Raw genomic sequence first — 21644 nt, forward strand, 5'->3', positions numbered from 1 at the left:
AACAAATTAAGACAACCTAGATGAAATGGACAAATTCCCAGAAATGCATAAACAGCCAACAATGACACTATAAGAAGTACAAAAAGTCAACGAACCAAGAACATTTAAAGAGGTTGAATCAGACATCAATAAGCTACACAAAGGAAAGTCCAGGACCAGGTGGCTTCACATGTGAATTACAGCAAGCACTGAGAAGAATTAACACCAACCCAGGTTAACTCTTCCATAAAAATGAAGAGGGGGGGAATTTACCCAACACATTTATGAAGCCACATCATTCTAATACCAAAGCCAGATAAACGCAGTACAAGAAAAGAAAATTTCAGACCAATCTCTCTCATGAACACAAATGAAAACTTCTCAACAAAATATTTATAAATAGAATCCAACAGCAAATCAAAAGACATATACATCATGACCAAGTGGGCTTTATACCTGGGATGCAAGGCTGGTTCACCATAAGAAAATCAATTAATATAATACACCACATTAACAAACTTAAGGGAAAAAACACATGACCATCTCGATTGATGCAGAAAAGGCATTCAACAAAATCCAGCATCCTTTCTCGATAAAAACACATCAAAAGATAGGAATAGAAGGAAAATTCCTCAATATGATAAAAGGCATAAATGAAAAGCCCATAGCCATCATCAAACTCAATGGGGAAAGACTCAACGTTTTCCCTATACAATTAGGAACAAGACAAGGATGCCCACTGTCACCACTGTAATTCAATATTACGCTCAAATTTCTAACTAGAGCAATTAGACAAGAAAAAATAAATAAAAGGCATCCAAATAGGAAAAGAGGAAGTAAAACTCTTTGCAGGTGACGTGATCTTATCTTTAGAAATTTTTGAAATATCTAAGATAAGGCTACTTGAGCAATAAACAAGTTCAGCAAAGTGGCAGGATACAAGATCAACACACAAAAATCAGTGATGTTTTTTATACCAATATTGAACAATCTAAGGAGGAAAGCAGGGAAAATATTCCATTTACAATAGCAACAAAAGGACTCAAATACCCAGAAGTCAATTTAACCAAAGTAGTACAGGATCTATATTCAGAAAAACGACAAAACAACACTAAAAAAAAATCAATGAAGATGTAAACAAATGGAAAGACATTCTGTATTCATGAATTGGGAGACTAAATATTGTGGATGTCAATCCTACCCAAACTGCATTATAGATTTAATGTACTACCAACCAAAATTCCAACAGCCTGGCAGTAACTCAGTTGTCCTTCAACTGATGAATGGATGAACAAACTGGTGTTTTCACAAGATGGAATATTAAGAAGCTCTAAGAAGAAATGACTCGTGAAGCATATGACTACATGGATGAATTTGGAGGACATTATGTTGAGGGGAGCAAGCCAGACACAAAAGAACAAATATTGTATAACTGTACAGAACTAAATATATTATGTAATCTCATAGAGTTACTAACTTGAATATGGGTCACCAGAAAATTGAATGAGGCTAGAGAATAGAAAGCTTAGGGTTAACTTGTACAGAATTGGTTAAAAGGATATGTGTTAGTCTTTGGAAATGAATGGAAATTGTGAAAGCCCAACATCATGTTTGTTACTAGTAGTACTATTATGAGGGTAAAAAGGTGGCTTAAAGGGAAAGTCTAAGTCTAAGGTCATGTATATTACTAAAAGGAAAGCTAAAAAATGTAATATGAACTGTATAGCATAGTAAAACCACATGTGAAATACGAATATAGGTAAATTTGCATATAGAAGAACATTTGTCTTTGAAGCTGAACAAATGTTACGTTAAAACTACAAAATGTTAATATCAGACAAAAAAATTTTCACGCATGTGTTACAATGTAAAAAAATAAATAAATTCCAACATCCTACTTTACAGAAATAGAAAAGGCAATTACCAAACTCATTTGGAAGGGAAAGTATACCCAAATAACCAAAAGCAATCTAAAAAAGAAGAGCGATGTGGGAGGAATTTTACTGCCTGATCTTAGGACATATTACAAAGCTACAATGGTACCACACTAATGACGCATGTTGTCAATATGGGAAAGTGTGGGAGATGTGGGGAGCAGGGCTTGTGGGAATCCCCTATATTTTTTATGTAACAATTATGTAATCTAAGTATATTTTTAAAAATTAAAATTAAAAAAAAATATATATATATATATATGGTGCTGGCATAAAGACAGACACATTTATCAGTGGAATAGAATTGAGAGTCCAGAAATAAACCCCCACCTCTACAGCCAACTGGTTTTCGAAAACCTACCAAAGCCATGTTAATGGGACAAAACAGTCTCTTCAACAAATAATGCTGGGAGAACTGGATATCCATAACCAAAAGAATGAAGGAGAACCCTATCTCAATCCCTATTTAAGAATCAACTCGGGAAATGGACTTGGCCCAGTGGTTAGGGCGTCCGTCTACCACATGGGAGGTCCACGGTTCAAACCCTGGGCCTCCTTGACCCGTGTGGAGCTGGCCCATGCGCAGTGCTGATGCGCGCAAGGAGTGCCCTGCCACGCAGGGGTGTCCCCCGCGTAGGGGAGCCCCACGCACAAGGAATGCGCCCCGTAAGGAGAGCCGCCCAGCGCGAAAGAAAGTGCAGCCTGCCCAGGAATGGCGCACCCACACTTCCCGTGCCGCTGACGACAACAGAAGCAGACAAAGAAACAAGACACAGAGAACAGACAACCGGGGGGGGGGGGGGGGAGGGGGGGAATTAAATAAATAAAATAAATCTTTAAAAAAAAAAAAAAAAGAATCAACTCAAAATGGATCAAAGTCCTAAATATTAGACATATATAAAATATACTGTTACTTCTAAAAGTCCATCCAGTTTTCAACTCTATCTACATATATTTTAGAAAAATGAAAGATACCAATTTTTGAAACTAACTTCTTGAAATGTTTTGTCTAACCAAGCCATACTGATGTATTTGGGTTGTATGCCTAAGAATCTAAAATGTTATACATATCATTATTTCTAAGATGATCCATATTTTCAAAGTATAGTAAGATGAAAGTATCTCAAGATATTTAACATGAATTTTTATAAACTGGTTTAGGTTTTAAATTACTTTTGTTTTAAAATTCTGGGCCCCCCCAAAAAAAGTTTAGGAAAAGATAATCTCATTGGTCTAGAGCTAGCAAAATTTCAATTTTAAAAAGGAAAATTTGGATTCTATTGGTTTCTCTCAAATGGTTTAGAAAAATATAATATTATACATATATATGTAGAGAGACACAAATAAAGCAAAAGTAGTATAATGTTAACATTTGAGGACTCTGAGTGAAGAGCATACCCGGGAGGTTATTTGCATTATTCTTAAAACTTTTCTGTTTAGTTTGAAGTTATTTCAACATTAGAAGTTTAAAATTAGAATCTTATTTTCATTTAATTAGGGTAATTTATATTTATAAATATACTTACTTCCTATGCTCTGAACTTTGTTTTCATATATATTGCCTAATTTTAATTGAGATTTCAACTTCACCTTATTCATTTCTAAGAATTCTAAGCTTATAAAGCCTTCATCTGATGTAGTTTTCCAGAAAGTAATTTGCCTTTTCACTTTGATGATTTCCCCCCATGTAATCAAAATTGCCTGATGCGTCCTTCAAATATTTTGGTTTTATCTTACGGTAGTAAGTAATTACCCATCTCAAGGTTAAATAATTTCCACTCATATTTGCTTCTGGTTTGATAAGCAAAGACCAAAAGAAGAAATGATAGAAATGTAAGGCATAGTAGGACAGGGAAAATTTTTAATTTACATATTTTGTTACCTGCTGCTCAATTTAAAGGAGAAAAATCATTTTTGAGAATTTCACTTTTAAAAATAGGTTTTAATCTTTTAAATTTAACTATGTGCTTAATCTCTGTTGTAGTCATGTATTTACCACAAAATGAAAGATTAGAGATGTAGATATGGCACATCTGTGCAAAAGGGAAAAACTCAAATATCTGCAATAAAATATTTTGCAGATATAACACTTTTGTTAGACATTGTGTGTGTACTGGGAGATATCTAAATGTAATGGGAACATGAAATTTTACATGGAATATGCCACAATCTAACAGCACCCATGCTTTTTATTTGTTGGTTCTTATGAAACACATTCAATATTTTAGAGTTACATAAACCTGTCTCAATTTTCTCTTCTGTTATCTAAATTAATAATAATACTTACTGTGTAAATATGTGCATATGTAACTATGTAAAGCCCTTGGAAGTGGTCTTGTCCATACAAAGTATTCAAAGTATTAACTACTTTTAAAAATCATTTTATATATTTGAACCTCATTTAAAAATCATGTCTATGTTTTGGTAAAGGGAATGAAAATTAGAAAGGAATGTGAGATTAATACCTCAGAAGTCAGGATTTCATTGTTATTCACTAAGTGCATGGCTAGTATACACCCAACAACCAAACAGATACATATATATAATTAAAAAAAAAAAAAGAAAAACTACTGGAAAAGGAAAACTTCATTAAAAATACATAAGGACAGAAATTATATACACTTTTTTCAATATACCAAATACAAAAGCATAAAGAAAAGTGAAATTACCAAACTTTTTTTAATGTACTTATTTTTCCCCTCCCCTCTCCCTCCTCCTTCCCCCACCCTGCTGTTTTTGCTATCTGTGTCCATTCACTGTGTGATCTTCTGTATCTATTTCTCTTTTTGTCTTCTCGTTTTTTTCTCCTCTAGGATTCACCAGGATTTGATCCTGGGGACCTCTGATGTGGAGAGAGGTTCCCTGTCACCTGTACCACCTCAGTTCTGGTTTCTGCCATGCTTCACCTTGACGCTCCCCTTTGTCTCTCCTTTGTTGCATCATCATCTTACTGCATGACTCGCTTGCCAGGGTGCTGGCTCACCACACTGGTACCCAGCTTGCCACAGAGGCAGTCGCATGGGCACTTGGCTTGTCATGTGGGCACTGGTTTGCTATCAGACATGCTTTCTCTTTTCTTTTTTACCAGGAGGCCCCAGGGATCGAACCTGGGTTCCCCATATGGTAGGTGGAAGCCCTATCACTTGAGCCATATCTGCTTCCCTTGGCAAACTTTTAAAAAGATAATAATGTTATCCTTACTTCTTTAAATAGAGAATGTACATTGTTATATTCATAGAACTTTTACAAAAATCCGCTATGTACTTATCCACACAGAAATCATAGTTATCCAAAACATTATAACGTTCTTGAATCACTTTAGTATATCAACAGTGGCCACAAACCATGGCTAGAAAGAAATCAAATTATAAATTATGTCAATACTGAAAAAGAAGTCTTCAACCCAAAACAATAAGAAACAATGAAAGTTATGCTCAGAAGAAAAAATGCAGTCTTCTCTCCTTCATTATTAAAGAACTTACTAAAAACCTTACAAAATCAGAAAAAAGAACCAAAAAAACAGAGAATTCTCCTTTGAGTCTCTTCACAGAAGAAATGTGTGTGTGAGAAAGTTATTAGAAATGAGAAAGGACACAACCAGAAGGGATCTAAATAATTATTTAAAAATTATTTGTGAGACTGTAATAATCAATTTAGAAAAAAATAATAATAATTTAATAAAAAATTAATTCCCTAAAAAAATTCAAAAGCTACTAAAAATCAATACAAAGAGAATTGAATAAGGGAAGCAGATTTGGATCAACTGATAGAGCATCCGCCTACCATATGGGAGGCCCAGGGTTCAAACCCAGGGCCTCCTGACCCATGTGGTGAGCTGGCCCACACACAGTGCTCATGTACTCAAGGAGTGCTGTGCTACACAGGGGTGTCCCACATGTAGGGGAGCCCCACATGCAAGGAGTGCACCTCTGCAAGGAGAGCCGCCCCACATGAAAAAAAGAGCAGGCTGTCCAGGAGTGGTGCCACACACAAGGAGACCTGATGCAGCAAGATATAGCAACAAAAAGAGGCACAGATTCCTGGTGCTGCTGACAAGAATGCAAGTGGACACAGAAGAACATATAGCGAATGGACACAGAGAGCAGACAATGGTGGGGGGGGACAGAAAGGGGAGAGAAATAAAAAATAAATAAATAAATAAATCTTTGTGGGGGGAGAAGGTTTGAATAATTTCCATAGACAAGTCTGAATGGAATTTAAAAGTTACTGTTTTTAAAGGGACCGTGGCCAATGAGTTTCATCTAATTATTAAGAAATAAGGATTAACAATGTTATTTAAATTACTCCAGGCCACAGAAAAATATAAAAATCTCCCCAATTTATTTTATGAAGTTAATATCACCTCATATTCAAACATGATAATAAAGGTGTAAAATATATAAAGTGATACCTTTAAATAAAATGATTAAGCAGTACACCAAAAGAATATATAACCAAGCAGAGTTCATTCAAAGAACACAAGAATGGTTCAATATTAGAAAATATACCATCATAATTAAATATACCAACCAAGTGAAGGATAAACCATATTATCATAACAATGAATGATAAAAAAAATTCATAAAAATTCAGCCATTTCTAATAAGAACTAGGTAATACACTAAATTAAAAATTTAAATATAACATTCTTGATGAAAGTATAAATATATATAGAAAAAAAATGAATCCTGAGTTACTTCTCTGATTAAAAATCTGAGAGACTATTAATATAGCAAAACGTATAAACTACGGTGAACTCTGGCAGCAGAAATTGAGAAAGGAAGACAAATTTCAAATTTTCTAAATATATGTACATATACAAATTTATATACATGCATAGATATAAATATACACAAATTTATTATATGAAAATGTATGTGTATCACCTCACAGAAAATATATACAATATACATAATTATAATTTTGTTTTATTCTCTGATAAAATAGTAGTTTACCTGTTTGGGAAGTCGGAACAAGGAATTCTTATAGAAAATGTCCTTAGCCTGGCTCCATGTACCATCAATGATGATGATTGTGGAAGGATAAATAGGAGAATCTAATATAAATTCTTCCAAATTAGCAGCTTCAGCCCCTGGGTATAATACTAATGTACCAGACTTGCGGCAAATAGTTGAAAGTTCAGGATCTCTTTAAAAACAAAACAAAACAAAACATTCTTTACTAAATTGTGTGGAGGAAAGGTCTTTAAAAAATTTACTAAATTTTCTAATGAAAATTCCCTTTATCTAGTCATTTGTGTCATCAAATAGATAAACTAATTAGTCCATAATGTATGAGTCAAAACACAAAAAATTTTGTTTACTTTTCACTCATTTATTACCCACAACTCTGCAATCACAGGTATTTACTAGGTATTTACATAACTGAGTTGAAAATTTGTGCCTATACAAAAATCTCTGCACACGAATGTTTACAGAAGTTTTATTTATAAATAGACAAACTGTGGTACATCCACACAATGGAATATTATTCAGTGATAAAAAGAAATTAGTTAGCAAACAAAAAACAGAAAAATCTTAAACACATATTGCTAAGTAAAAGAAGTCAGTCTGAAAAGGCTGTATAGTCTATGATTTCAACTATAGAACATTCTGTAAAAGACAAAACTATAGAGACCATAAAAAAAAAAGTGTATTCCAGGAGTTCAAGTACAGAGGAAGACGAATAGGTGATACACAGGGGATTTTTAAGGCAAAAAAACTATTCTGAATGATACTGTACTGGTGGATACATGACATTATACCTTTGTCAAAACCAATGGAACTGTAAAACAGAGTGAATCTTACTGTGAACTATGGGTTTTAGCTAATATTAATGTATCAACACTGGTTCATTACTTGTAACAAATATACCACAGAATACAAGACACTAATAATAGGAGAAACTGTCAAGAGGGGAAGTAATATGGGAACTCTCTATACTACCTGCTCATTTTTTCAGTAAATTTTAAACCGTTATAAAAAATAAAGTCTATTAATTAAAAATATGAGATAATATGAATGCCAGGCAAATAGTTATCTAACCCCCAGACTTGCCAGTGGAAGTGACATCTAAAATGATTCCTAAAACACAAAGAGCTCAATGAAGTAGAGTGAGGAATAATCTAAGAAGAAGGAATATTCTTTCAGGAAAGCCCAGAGGGGACAGTAAGCATGCAAAATATTTAGAACAATTAGTTTGCTGAGGCTACAGCTTAAAAGAAAAGGGATTAGCAGGTTATAGACAAGGCTAAAGAAAAAAAATTATAAAGAGCCTTGCACACGTAGAAAGGAATTGAAACTTTATACTAAAGTTAGTGGTAAACAACACTATCAAATAGAGAAATGATGACCAGATTTATCCTTGAAAAAAGTCATTCTGGATAATGGGTGCTAGAAAGGCAAAACTAGATTTCAGGGGAGTAATAAACGTGAGATGTGATGACAGCATAATCTAAAGTAATGGCAGATGATATAATGAGAAGTGGACAGTTTCTAAAACTATGGATGCGATAGAAGCAATGTTGCTTGATTATCTATAAGAAAAGAGAATGACGATTCAGTCCCTGGGTTTGTAGCCCTTGTAACAATGTACATAGAACTGCCATTCATTGATAAATAGGAAAGAAAAAGTAAATGTGGAAATTCAGAAGCACACAAAGAGTTCTAATTCACATAATAATGCAATACCCTGTACCAATTTAAACCTCCTACCAATAACAAACTCCTGAAAGAAACAAAAAACAATTGTATGAAGGCATGGGTAAGCAAACAAAAGCAGACAAAACTATAGAGAAAATAACTCCTGAAAGGTAATAAAGTAAGACAAGCATTTAGTCAAAATTTTCCCTTAGAAAATTCCCATTTATACAAAAAAAGAACAGAGCTCAAGCAGAAAAAGCCAGGCAAACAGAATTATTAGGTTAACAAGACATTCATAGGCATACCAGGATACCAGGGTAGCCAGAAAATGAGAAGGGAAATCACAGACATAGCCACATAAGATGAAATCTTACAATTCATGAATTCCCCTTGAATTTTTTGGAATGCTGACTCCTAAATCAATGTATGCTTAGGGTGAAAATGGAAGACTAAAAAGAGCTGGACAAAGATTTAAGCATCTGTAAGATGCTGTAGAGACAGAGGTAGAATTTTAAATCGCACTGAATTGGAAACACTCAGTAATTACCCAGGGTTTTTCCCATTAAATTATCAGTTGCACCTTAAGGGCAAAGGACTATGGCCCCAGGACTAGAGGGAAAATTAAAACTAATCTACCTGAATAAAGCCTAAAACCAAGCCTCCACAGTATCATGATTGATCAGTAAATAAATTACTTGATAGAACAAAATCAACACTCTTCAGAAGAAGAAAACATAATCTAGAGTCTCTACAATGCTCATTCACACTATCAAGTATAAAATTAAAACTTACTAGACAAGGAAAATAACAAAAATATATAACCTAAAGCAGAAGGAAAAAAACCAGCACTAAAATAAGATCACAAAAAACCTAGACACTGGAAATAACAAATAGGGACTTGAAAATAACTATAATATAAAAGTTAAGGAGTCTACAGAAAAGATGAATATGATCAATCAAGAGATGACAAATAGGAGATATATTGAAAGTCTAGATGAGAATAAAACAGAAATCCTAGAAGTGAAAAGAGAAGAAAGTTAACAGTGAACTTGAAGATAGGTCAACATAAATTTTATGAAAGGAAGCACAGAGCAATTAAAAGACTAAAAGAAATGAGCAAAGCTACAATAACATATGAACGTTACCAGAAACTCTTAACTACATACTATTTAAGTCCCAGAAAGAAAGGACAGAGAAAATGGATAAGATAATCTAAAAGCATATAGCTCAAATTATTCAATATTGAATTAAAAAAATCAGTTCATAGAACCAAGAGGCTCAGAAAACACCAAGCTGCATAATATAAAGACATACATACCATTTTTATTTTAATTAATGTTATTTACAGCATAAAAATCTTGGAGAAAGGAGGGGAAACATATTACATAAAGGAGAAAAATGATAAGAATAATGGTAGCTTTCTCACACTTAAACGGTAATTTTGATGAAGGAGTAATTTTGATGAAGAGCCACAGTCATAGAGGGATGCCCATCCCTTCACTGGCTTTACCTCTAGGAACCTCATTAGATTTTCACGGTGAAGATTTGCAAGAGATTCAAGTCTAGCTCTGGCAGGAGGAGGAAAAGAATTTATCAGAGCCTGTCTAATAAAGGTATGAGAAGGATATTCCTCTAGCCTTTTCTAGCCTTCTTCTCACTAAGGGACAGAGGGGAGCTATATAAGAAGGAACACTTGTGAAGGTCACAGACCAGAAAAACAAGCCCACTAAAAGACAGAGATTTAACTGGAAAATAACATAATGCTCCGTCCCACACCTTACCACCATACCAACATGGCTTTAGTATAATAATAGTGGATTACAGCTGAAAAGGATACAATACACAGACTCTCTGAGGAGGACTGTGCAAAGTCAACAGGAGAGACAAAACAAGGACCCCAGAGGAATTTGAATACTTTAGCATCTACGACTACAGTAAACATTAAATGAAGGTCAACTCCCAGAAAGATTAACATAAATTCTCACACTAGAGGCCTATTTGCCTCAGTTTCTATTACCTAATACAAGTTTTCCAGCTTTCAAACAAAAATTCCTAGCCACACTATTTTAGTTTTCTAGGCAAATACCATGAAATAGGCCAGGGTAAACAATGGGATATTATTCACTCATAGACTTGAAGCCTGGAAATATGTCCAAATCAAAGCATCATCAAGGTAAGGCTTTCTTCCTGACGACTGGTTGCCTGGGTCCTCTGTCACATGGCAAGGCACATGATGGCATCTTCTGGTCTCTTCCTTCTCTTCTGGGTTTCACTGAGTTCAGCTTCTTGCTCCCATGGCTTTCTCTCTCTGTCTGAATTTCAATCTCTTATAAATGACTCCAGTAATAGAATTACCTGAAGTAACCTCATTAAAAGGTGCTACTTAGAATGGGTTTATACCCACAAGAATGGATTAGATTTAAGAATATGTTTTTTTCTGGAGGATATACAGCTTCAAATCCCCACACACACAAAAAATCAACATTAAAAAAAAACTGAAGAGATGAAGCAAGCATGAGAATAAGACTCATATATGGTATACATGTTGGAATTATCGGTGAGGGAAATTTTAATACTATGATCAATATGTTAAGAATTCTTAAGAGTTTTCCATATATACGTGTGGTACATATTTTGTTAGATTTATACCTGCTTTATTTGTGAGTTCTATTGTAACTGGTATTTAAAAACTTTTTCTATATCTAATTTTCATTGCTGGTATGTAAGAAAGCAATTGATTTTTGTATATTAACTTTGACTCTTACAACCCTGGTATACTCACTTATTATTAATGGAGATTTTTTGCTGAAACTTTGGAATTTTCTACATAGACAATTGTGTCATCAGCAAATAATGACAGTTTTATTACTTCTCAATCTCTACAACTTTTATTAAATTAGAGTGGTGAAAAGAGACATCTTCTTAACTAATCTTAGGGGAAAACATACAATTTCCCAACAATAAGTATTTTAATAATTTTAATTTTTTTAAAGATTTTTTTAATAAGTTGAGAAAGTTCTCCTCTATTCCTAGTTTGCTGGGCATTTCTTATCATGACCTGGGTGTTGGAGTTATCAAATGCTTTTTCTGTATCTATTGATATGGTCATATGATTTTCTTCTTCAGCCTGATGATGTATGTGATGAATCACATTAATTGATTTTTTAATAAGTCAGTCTTGCATACCTAGAATATCTAATCTTGTTTGTTGTGGTATAATTCTTTTTAGTCATTGTCAGATATAATTTTCTAACATTCTGTTGAGCATTTTGTGTTTGTGTTCATGAGAGATATTGGTCTGTAATTTTCCTTTCTTGTAATGTCTTTGTCTGGTTTGGGTATTTGCTAATGCTGGCTGTAGCAGTTTGATATAGCTATGAATTCCAAAAACAGATATTGGATTATGTTTGTAAACCGGTCTGTCTAAAGTTTCACTTCTACTTGATTAAATTATGATTAGGGCTTTGATTGGGCCACATCAGTAGGGCACTGAGTCCCCATCCCATGGTAGGTGGGGACTCACAAATCAAAGACATGGTAAAAGAAGAGAGCTGGAGTTTTGATGTTAGAGTTTTGATGCTGGAGTTCTGAGCTGAAGCTCCAGGAAGTAAACACAAAGAGGAGCTTGGTTGTAAGGAAAGAGAAGCCAGCCCCGGAAAGAGAGGATCCCAAGAAGTCTGAACCCTGTCAGATATCAGCAGACATCTTGCTCCAACACGTGGCAAAAGACTTTGGTGAGGGAAGTAACTTATGTTTTATGGCCTGGTAACTGTAAGCTCCTACCCCAAATAAATAGCCTTTATAAACACCAACCAATTTCTGGTATTTTGCATCATCAGCACCCCTATGGCTGACTAATATACTGGCCTTACAGAATGAGTTTGGAAATACCATTTTTACTTTTATTATCTGGAAAGATTGTGGAGAATTTATAGTTTCCTTAAATATTGAAGACTCCACCAGTGAAACCATCTGGGCCTGATGATTTCATTTTTGGAGTATGTAATAATTGATTCAATTCCTTTAACAGATGTAGATCTATTTATTCTTTAACAGATGTTATCTATTCTCCTTGTGTAAATTCTGGTAGTTTGTGTCTTTTGAAGAATCAGTTCATTTTATCTAAATTAACCAACTTGTGGGAAATGAGGTTTTTCAGTATTCCTTTGTTATAACGTCCATGGGATGAACAGTGATCACCCCCCTTTCATTTTTGAAAATTGTTTCTTCCCTCTTTTTTTTCTTAAAGTGGCTAAAAGGGGATATCTCAGTCAGTATATATGCTGACTAGAATTTTTTTTTAATTGGACAGAATAACATAGTAAACCCTAACTTAATCTACAGATTATAGTTAATAGTATAATTGTAACAGCACTGTTTCATTAATTGCTAACAAAGGTACCTCACGAATGCAAAGTGCTAAGAAACCTGGGGGGAGGGCAGGGTATATTCAAGAACTCTGTACTTTCAACGCAATTTTTCTATAAACCTAAAACTGCTTTAAAAATTAAGTTTACTACTTCTAAAAAATGAAACAAACAATACATATTTGTCTAAGGTTCAACATCTTTTTCTAAGGAATTCAGATAACGCTACTATTCTTATATTCATTCTATTTTGTTGTTTTGATATTACATTATTTTGTTTGGAGGGGATGGCAGAACTTATTTTTTTCAGTATTTCCAAAGCATCATGTTATGGGTCTATGACTATGTTGAAGGAAACCATTTGTAAAGATTTACATGAGAAAGAGTTATTTTAAATTGCCCTAAAAGTTAATTTACCTTTCTTCACTGAAGCGACGACCAGTCTTCACTTTACACTTGTCCTGGGGGAGGCACGCTGCTAGCAGAGGAACTGTCCGCAACACTTTGTTTTCCTTTAATTGAAAAGTTATATCATATTTTACTTACACAGATATACTTCAGAAATTTTATTATGAGCATTTGATTCATACTTTACATACAATTTTCATGTCTTTTACTACAGATCACATATTTTGAACTTTTATATACACACACAAAGATATGTATGTATATTTATACATGATACAGATTTTGCAATAACGATATATGTATTGCTTTATAATCAACAAATTTTGGTAATTTAAATATTTTCCTCATATCAATCTATTATCAGACATACGAAATGCCCTGGTTTTTGTTTGCCAGAGATGCTGTAACTGTACCACAGACTAGTTGGTTTAAACAACAGAAATTTATTCCCTCTCAGTTTTAGGGGCTAGAAATCCAATATCAAAGTGTCAGCAGGATCATGCTTTCTCTGAGGTCTACAACATTCTGCTAGGGACGTGTTTAATTCATAACTCAATCTCTGCCTCCATCACATGGCCATGTCTTGACCTATCTATCTGCTACTACTGTGCCCAATTTCTTTCGATTATAAGGACTGTATTATATTGAATTAAGCCCCACCCTGATTCAATTTGGCCTCTCCTTAACAAATAACATCTTCACATATCCTATTTTCTAATAGGATACTCATAGAATCAGAGGTTAGGACCCAAATACCCCAAATACATCTTTGTGGGAGACATAGCTCAATCCATAACAAATCTTTTTATAACATTTGGATTCTCTTTATTTTTCTTTGAAGATTTATTTTATTAATTTATTCCTCCCACCCCTCTGCTGTCTGCACTTGCTGTGTCTGTCTTCCTTGTTTCTTTAAGAGGCACCAGGAACCAAACCCAGGACCTCCAATGTAGGAGAGAGGTTCCCCATCGCTCGAGCCACTTCCACTCTCTGCTCTGCGCATCATTCGTGTTTTCCTTCTTGTGTCTGTTGTTGCATCATCCTGCCGCGTCAGCTCACCATTCCTGCCCATCATGTCAGCTCACTGTCTTCTTTAGGAGGCACCAGGAACTGAACCAGGGACCTCCCATGTGGTAGGTGGGAGCCCAGTCACTTGAGTCACATCCACTTCCCTGGATTCGCTTTTATAAAATAAGTAATTACAGATTTCTATCCACTATTTAAATACAAAGCAAAGCATCCTTCCTTAAAGAAATTTACAAAACTGATATATTTATAATTTCAACTGTATTTTTGATCCTACATTAAAAAATTTACAAAACTGTTACAAGGTCATTCTTTACTGGAAGCACAAACTCTTTTGAGGGCTGATTCACAGGCAAGCATCCAAGTGAGACAAAAACTATGAGTAAAAGGCAGAGAATTAAAATGGCTGTGATTAATATAAACTTTCAATTGTGATAGGTCTGATAAAACTCAGCAGCAAGAATAATGCAACTGAGAGGAGGGGCAAGATGGCAGCGGAATAAGGGGCTCCAAGAGTCAGCTTATCCCACAGGGCAGTTAGTAATCACTCAGAGCATCTATAGTACCTGTTTGGGGGACCCAGGAGAACAGAAGAGCATCCTGCAACATTCTTGAAAGAACAGAAGGAGGGAACTTCCCATCTGCAGAGAAGATTCATGAATACAACATTCCAAGCCATGGAGGCCGTATCTATCCTCCACTGGCAAGGAGCCTCTGGAGCTATTCCATGGCTGGAGTTGGAAGTTCCATTTCCCAAAAGCAGGGAAAGAAGTGATGGTTGGGTACCGACTTCAGCTGCTGGAAAGTAAATACAGCTGGCTAAAGTATAATCTTAAGAACAGCAAAAGTCTGAACCTGACCAAGTTGGAAAGTAACTGGTAGCCACCATTTTACCTCCACCCTCAGCAAGAGGGGAAACAGGGCTGACTGAAAATCACAGGGAAGGTAGGGACTGGCTTTTTCTACCCAGATCAGACTGTATGTAGCCCTAGCCTAGGCTCCAGCCCCACCCTGGCATGGAGGAAGCTGGGAGAACCCGCACCAGCCTGTCCGGACAACTGCAGGCACTTTCAGCTAGCACAAATTGGATATTCAGACACCTATAGCTCTATCCCTGCCCCTCAATAGGATAGGAGGGGAGCCGTGTTCCCTCAGCCTCTCTGAGCAACTGCAGGCACTTTTGGCCTGCATGAACTGGACTACTGGACACCTACGGCTTCACCCCGCCCCTAACAGGACAAGAGGGACACAGTGTCATCCCAGCCTCTCTGAGCAACTGCAGGTTCTTTCGACCCACACAGACTGAATATTCAAACATTTGTAGCTCCATCCCTACCCCTAACAGGATAGAAGGAGAGCTGTGTTTCCTCAGCCTCTACATCAACAGCAGGTACTTTTGGCCTGCACAGACTGGACTGTTGGGTACCTGTGGATCCACCCCCACACTCCAATGGGATAGGAAGGGGCAGTTGTTTCCTCAGCCTCTCTGAACAACTGCAGGTGCTTTTGGCCCACATACACTGGTCTGTTGGGTGCCTGTAGTTATATCCCCACCCCTTAAAGGGCAGAAGGAACAGTATTCCCTCAGCCTCTAAGATGAACTGCAGGTGATTTTGACCCACACAGATTAGATGTTAGTCATTCCAGAGGATCCATCCCCATCCCTGGCAGGGGAGGAGGGGGCCGGTGCTTCATCAGTCTACCCGGGGAACTGTGTTCAGTTTTGACCTGCATGGCATAGTTTGTTGCCCAAACCTGAAGCTCCATACCCACCTCAGGCAGGGAAAGAAGGGACATGAAGATTCATTAGTCTCTCCAGGCAACTACAGATGGCCTTGGCCTGCACAGCCTGAATTACTAAACACAGCTACAGTTCTGTCGCTATTCCAGGCTGAGGAGAAAGGTAGAAGAAGCTTCATCGGTTGCTGAGGCAACATGGCAGCATTGGCATCCAGAGCTTACAGTACCAACTACATCCTTAGCTCCTCCTGCACAACCAGCAAGGGAAAAAGGGCAAGAATGCCCTAAATTAAAGAGAGGAAGTAGACACAGAATAAATACCTATATAATAGAAAGCCAGATGCCAAGACACCAACATGAGATTACAATCCATACCAAGAAATAGGAAGATATGGGCCAAAGGAACAAGATAAGCCTCCAGATAACATAAAGGAGTTGCAACAACTAATCACAGATGTTCAAAGAACTCTCCTTAATAAATTCAGTGAAATGACTGAAGAGATCAGGATATTAAGAAGATGCTAGATGAGCACAAAGAGGAATTCGAAAGTATACATAGAAAAATAGCAGATCTTATGGGAATGAAAGGTACAGTCAATGAAATTAAAAATAGACTTGGGAAGAGGATGTGACTCAACCAGTTCAGTGCCCACCTACCAAGAGTGGTTCCAGGTTCAGGCTCAGTGCCTCCTAAAAGAAGATAAGCAAACGCCACCTCCCACCACAACACGCTAGACCCTACCTCCCATTGCAAGAAGATATTCTCTGCCCCTACTACAACGAGCAAATGCCACAGGCCAGCAGATGCCAAAGCCTATGGGGAACAGATGTGGCTCAGGCCACTGGGCACTCACCTCTCATGTGGGAGGTTCCAGGTTCGGTTCCCAGTGCCTCCTGGAGAAGGTGAGCAAACAATGACAGAACATCTGGGGAAGGGAGCCATAAATAAAGAAAAAGTAAATAATCCTTTATTAAAAATAGACTAGAGGCATAAAACATCAGACTCAAGGAGAAGAAAGGATCAGTGAGTATAAAGACATGGCCTCCAAAAGTGAACACACAAAAGAAATAATAAAGAATGGAAAAAATTGAACAGGGTTTCTGGGAACTAAATGATGGCAAGGGACATGCAAACATGTGTCATGGGTGTCCCAGAAGGAAAAGGGGACAGAAGGAATATCTGAAGAAATACCGGTTGAAAATTTCCTATAGAAAATATACATATCCATGGCCAAGAGGTACAGCATACTCCCATCCAAATCAATCTTAACAGACCTATTCTGAGGCACTTATTAATGGGAATGTCAAATGTCAAAAACAGAGAGGGTTCTGGGAGCAGCAAGGAAAAAGCGATGCATCACATACAAGGGATACCCAATAAGATTAAGTGCTGATTTCTCATGAGAAACCATGGAGGAGAGAAGACAGGATGTGATGGTTGGACTATTGTGTCAACTCAGCCAGGTAATTGCACCCAGTTGTTTGGTCAAGCAAGCACTGGGCTAAATGTAATACAAGGGCATGTATGGACTTTAGTCACCACTGACTTTACTGCAGTGGTAAATCATAGATAGCTGGTTTTTATTACATCAATCAGGGAGACTGCCATCAACAATGAGTGACACTTAACCCAATCAGCTGAATCCCTTAAAAGGGGCAGTGATTCCAGCATTGAGAAAGAATTTCCCAGCTCATCTTTGGACAGCCAACATCTCCCAGAACTCATCAAGACCCTTCACTGGACTTTCATTGCAGCCCCTGGTTGTGACCTGTGTGTGGAACCTGGACTTGTACATCCCCATGGCTGCATGAGACACTCTTAGAGAATTGCAGATGATTAACAGATATCTCTTGTTGATTCTGATTCTCTAAAGATCCCTGACTAATACAGCTTGGTACCAAGAGTTTACAAATGGTTCTGTATTATACGCAGGTACCACCTGAAAGTGGACAGCTGCAGCACTGCAGCCCCTTTCTGGGACATCCCTGAATACAGTGGTGAGGGCAAATCCTCCCAGTGGGCAGAACTTCAAGCAGTGAACCTGATTGTTCATTTTGCTTGGAAGAAGAATTGGCCAGAGGTGGGTTTGTACACAGATTCATGGGCTGTTGCCAATGGTTTGGCTGGATGGTCCAGGACTTAGAAGGTACATGATTGGAAAATCAGTGACAAAGAGGGCTGGGGAAGAGGTATGTGGATTGACCTTTCTGAGTGGCCAAAAAACATGAAAATTTTTGTGTCTCACATGAATGCTCACCAGAGGTTAACTTCAGCAGAGGAAGATTTTAATAATCAAGCAGATAAGATGACCCACTCCATGGCTAATGCTCAGCCTCATTCCCCAGCCACTCCTGTCATTGCCCAGTGGGCTCATGAACAAAGTGGCCATGGAGGTAGAGATGGAGGTTATGCATGGACTCAACAACATGGACTTCTCCTCACCAATGTTGACTTGGCTACAGCCACTGCTGAGTGCCCAATCTGCCAGCAGCAGAGACCCACACTCAGCCCTCAATATGGCACCATTCCTCAAAGTGACCAGCCTGGTACCTGTTCGCAGACTGACTACACTGGACCACTTCCACCACGGAAGGGGCAGCAATTTGTTTTAACTGGAAGAGACACATACTCTGGATATGGGTTTGCATTTCCTGTACACAATGATTCTTCCAAAACTACCATCCATGGATGCCTTATAATGTCTTATCCATCATCGTGGCATTCCACACAGCATTGCTTCTGATCAAGGAACCCATTTCACAGCAAATGATGTATGGGAATGGGCACATGCCCAGGGAATTCACTGGTCTTACCATTTTCCCCATCACCCTGAAGCAGGTGGACTGATAGAAAGGTGGAATGGCCTTTTGAAGACTTAATTACAGTGCCAACTAGATGGCAATACCTTGAAGGGCTGGGGCAATGTTCTCCAGGAGGCTGTGTATGCTCTAAATCAGAATCCACTCTATGGTGCTGTTTCTCCCATAACCAGGATCCATGGATCCAGGAATCAAGGGGTGGAAATGGAAGTGGCACCACTCACTATTACCCCTAGTGACCCACTAGGAAAATTTTTGCTTCCTTTCCCTGCAACCTCAAACTCTGCTGGTCTACAGGTTTTAGTCCCATAAGGAAGAGTCTGTCACCAGGGATCACGGCAATGATTCCACTGAATTGGAAGTTAAAACTGCCACCTGGCCACTTTGGGTTCCTCTTACCTCTGAATCAAGAGTCAAAGAAGGGAATTACTGTACTGACTGGGGTGACTGATCCTGACTATCAAGGGGAAATAGGACTGCATCTACATAATGGGGGTAAAAAAGAGTTTGCCTGGAATACAGGAGGTGCTCTAGGGCATCTCCTAGTACTGTCATGTCCTATGATTAAAGTCAATGGAAAATTGCAACAACCCAATCCAAGCAGGACTAACAATGGCCCAGTATCTTCAGGAATGAAAGTTTGGGTCACCCCACCAGGCAAAGAACCATGGCCAGCTGAAGTGCTTGCTGAGGGTAACGGAAACATGGAATGGGTAGTGGAAGAAGGTAGTGATAAATATGAACTTCGACCAGAAACGAGAACTATAATGGTCATGAAACTTTCTTCCTTATTTCATTATGATGATTGTTTATGTACACAAAATGAATTTCTTTGTCCTCTTCACCAAACTTTCCCTTTATAACAAGTTGTATCCATTTCATGTCATAATGTTTGAGAACGTCAAGTTTGAGAGTGAATATCACCCAAGAACTTGCACCCTATTCTGTATGGAATTAATGCATTTCCGGTTATACGCAGGAGAGTTGAACACTGTTAGGTTGAAATACATATATATATATATATATATATGCATGTCTGTTATTGTTTTTACTTAGAGACTAAGTATGGTTTAAGGTAATGTGTATGATTGCCAAGTTGACAAGGGGTGGACTGTGATGGTCAGGCTATTGTGCCAACTCGGCCAGGTAATTGCACCCAGTTGTTTGGTCAAGCAACCACTGGGCTAAATGTAATACAAGGGCATGTATGGACTTTAGTCACCATTGACTTTACTGCAATGGTAAATCATAGATAGCTGGTTTTAATTACATCAGTCAGGGAGACTGCCATCAGCAATGAGTGATGCTTAATCCAATTAGTTGAATCCCTTAAAAGGGGAAGTGATTGCAGCACTGAGAGAGACTTTCCCAGCTCGTCTCTGGACAGCCAACATCTCCCAGAACTTGTCAAGAACCTTCATTGGACTTTCACTGCAGCCCTGGTTGTGGCCTGTCTGAACTTGTGCATACCCACGGCTGCGTGAGAGACTCATAGAATTGCATACTATTGACAGATATCTCTTGTTGATTTGTTTCTCTAGAGAACCCTGACTAATACACAGGGGTATGATATATTTAAGACACTAAAGAAAAAAACTGCCAGCTAAGACTATTATGTCCAGCAAGGCTGTTTTTCAAAATTAAGGGCAAGTTTAGAATATTCACAGATAACAGAAACTGTTAGCTTGTAACAAAGAGACCAGCTTTGCAGGAAATACCAAAGGCAGTGCTAAAACCTGAAAAGAAAAGACAGGAGAGAGAGGCTTGGAAGAGAGTCTAGAAAGGAAAATTATATCAGTAAAAGTAATTAAGAGTAAAAAAAGTGGTGAAAATAAAACATGACAGATAAAACCCAAAGGTCAAAATGCGAGAAAGAACTGCCTTTACAGTAATAATACTGAATATTAATGGATTAAACTACCCAATCAAAACATGCAGACTAGCAGAATGTATTAAAAAATGTGAGCCATCTATATGCTGTCTACAAGAGACTCACTTTAGACCCAAGGATATCAATAGATTGGAAGTGAAAGGCCGGAAAAAGATATTCCATGCATGCAATAACCAAAAAAAATGCTGGGGTAGCTATACTTGTATCTGATGAAAGAGACTTGAAAAGCAAAACTGTTATTAGAGATAAGGAAAGATATTATATATTAATAAAGGGGGAAATTCACCTGGAAGAAGTAACAATCATGTTTCAACACAATTTCAATAAAAATTCCACCAGCTTTTTTTTAAAGATATGGAAAACACAATTATCAAATTTCTTGGAAGGGTAAGGGGTGCCAAATAGCCAGAAAAATCTTCAAAAGGAAGAGCAAAGTTGACGGACTCTTAACCTCCAGACTTTAAATCATATTACCTAGCTACGGTGGTAAAAGCAGCATGGTACTGGCATAAAGTATAGACACATAAACCAATATAACCAAATTGATGGTTCAGAAACAGACCCTCTCATCTATGGTCAAGTGATCTTTGACAAGGCTATCAAACCCACTATGGCAGTTTGATATTATTTATGACTTCCAAAAAGAGACACAGATTGTATGTAAACTGATCTGTTCCTCTGGGTGTAATAACTCTTTGATTCTATTAGATTCAGCTGAGAAGTCTGATTAAATTATGTTAAGATTAGGGCTTCCATTCAATCACATCATTAGAGTATGACTCAGTATTGAGTCCCAGCCCCTTTGGTAGGATGATGAAACAGACTCTCACACAGAAGG

The 21644-nt window shown here is 37.3% G+C and overlaps 1 protein-coding gene across 1 annotated transcript in view; it reads right to left on the bottom strand.

The window, feature by feature from the left end:
• The window catches only part of DTWD2 (DTW domain containing 2), a 139013-nt gene that overhangs the window by 61413 nt on the left and 55956 nt on the right, over positions 1-21644 (bottom strand). The window contains exons 3-4 of the mRNA XM_004477701.4: positions 13339-13433; positions 6869-7061 (exon numbers count right to left, since the gene is read on the bottom strand). Of these exons, the coding sequence (XP_004477758.2) occupies positions 6869-7061; positions 13339-13433 (288 nt within the window). The remainder of the gene's footprint in view (positions 1-6868; positions 7062-13338; positions 13434-21644) is intronic.

This window comes from Dasypus novemcinctus, chromosome 2 (genome assembly GCF_030445035.2).
Source record: "Dasypus novemcinctus isolate mDasNov1 chromosome 2, mDasNov1.1.hap2, whole genome shotgun sequence".
NCBI lineage: Eukaryota > Metazoa > Chordata > Mammalia > Cingulata > Dasypodidae > Dasypus > Dasypus novemcinctus.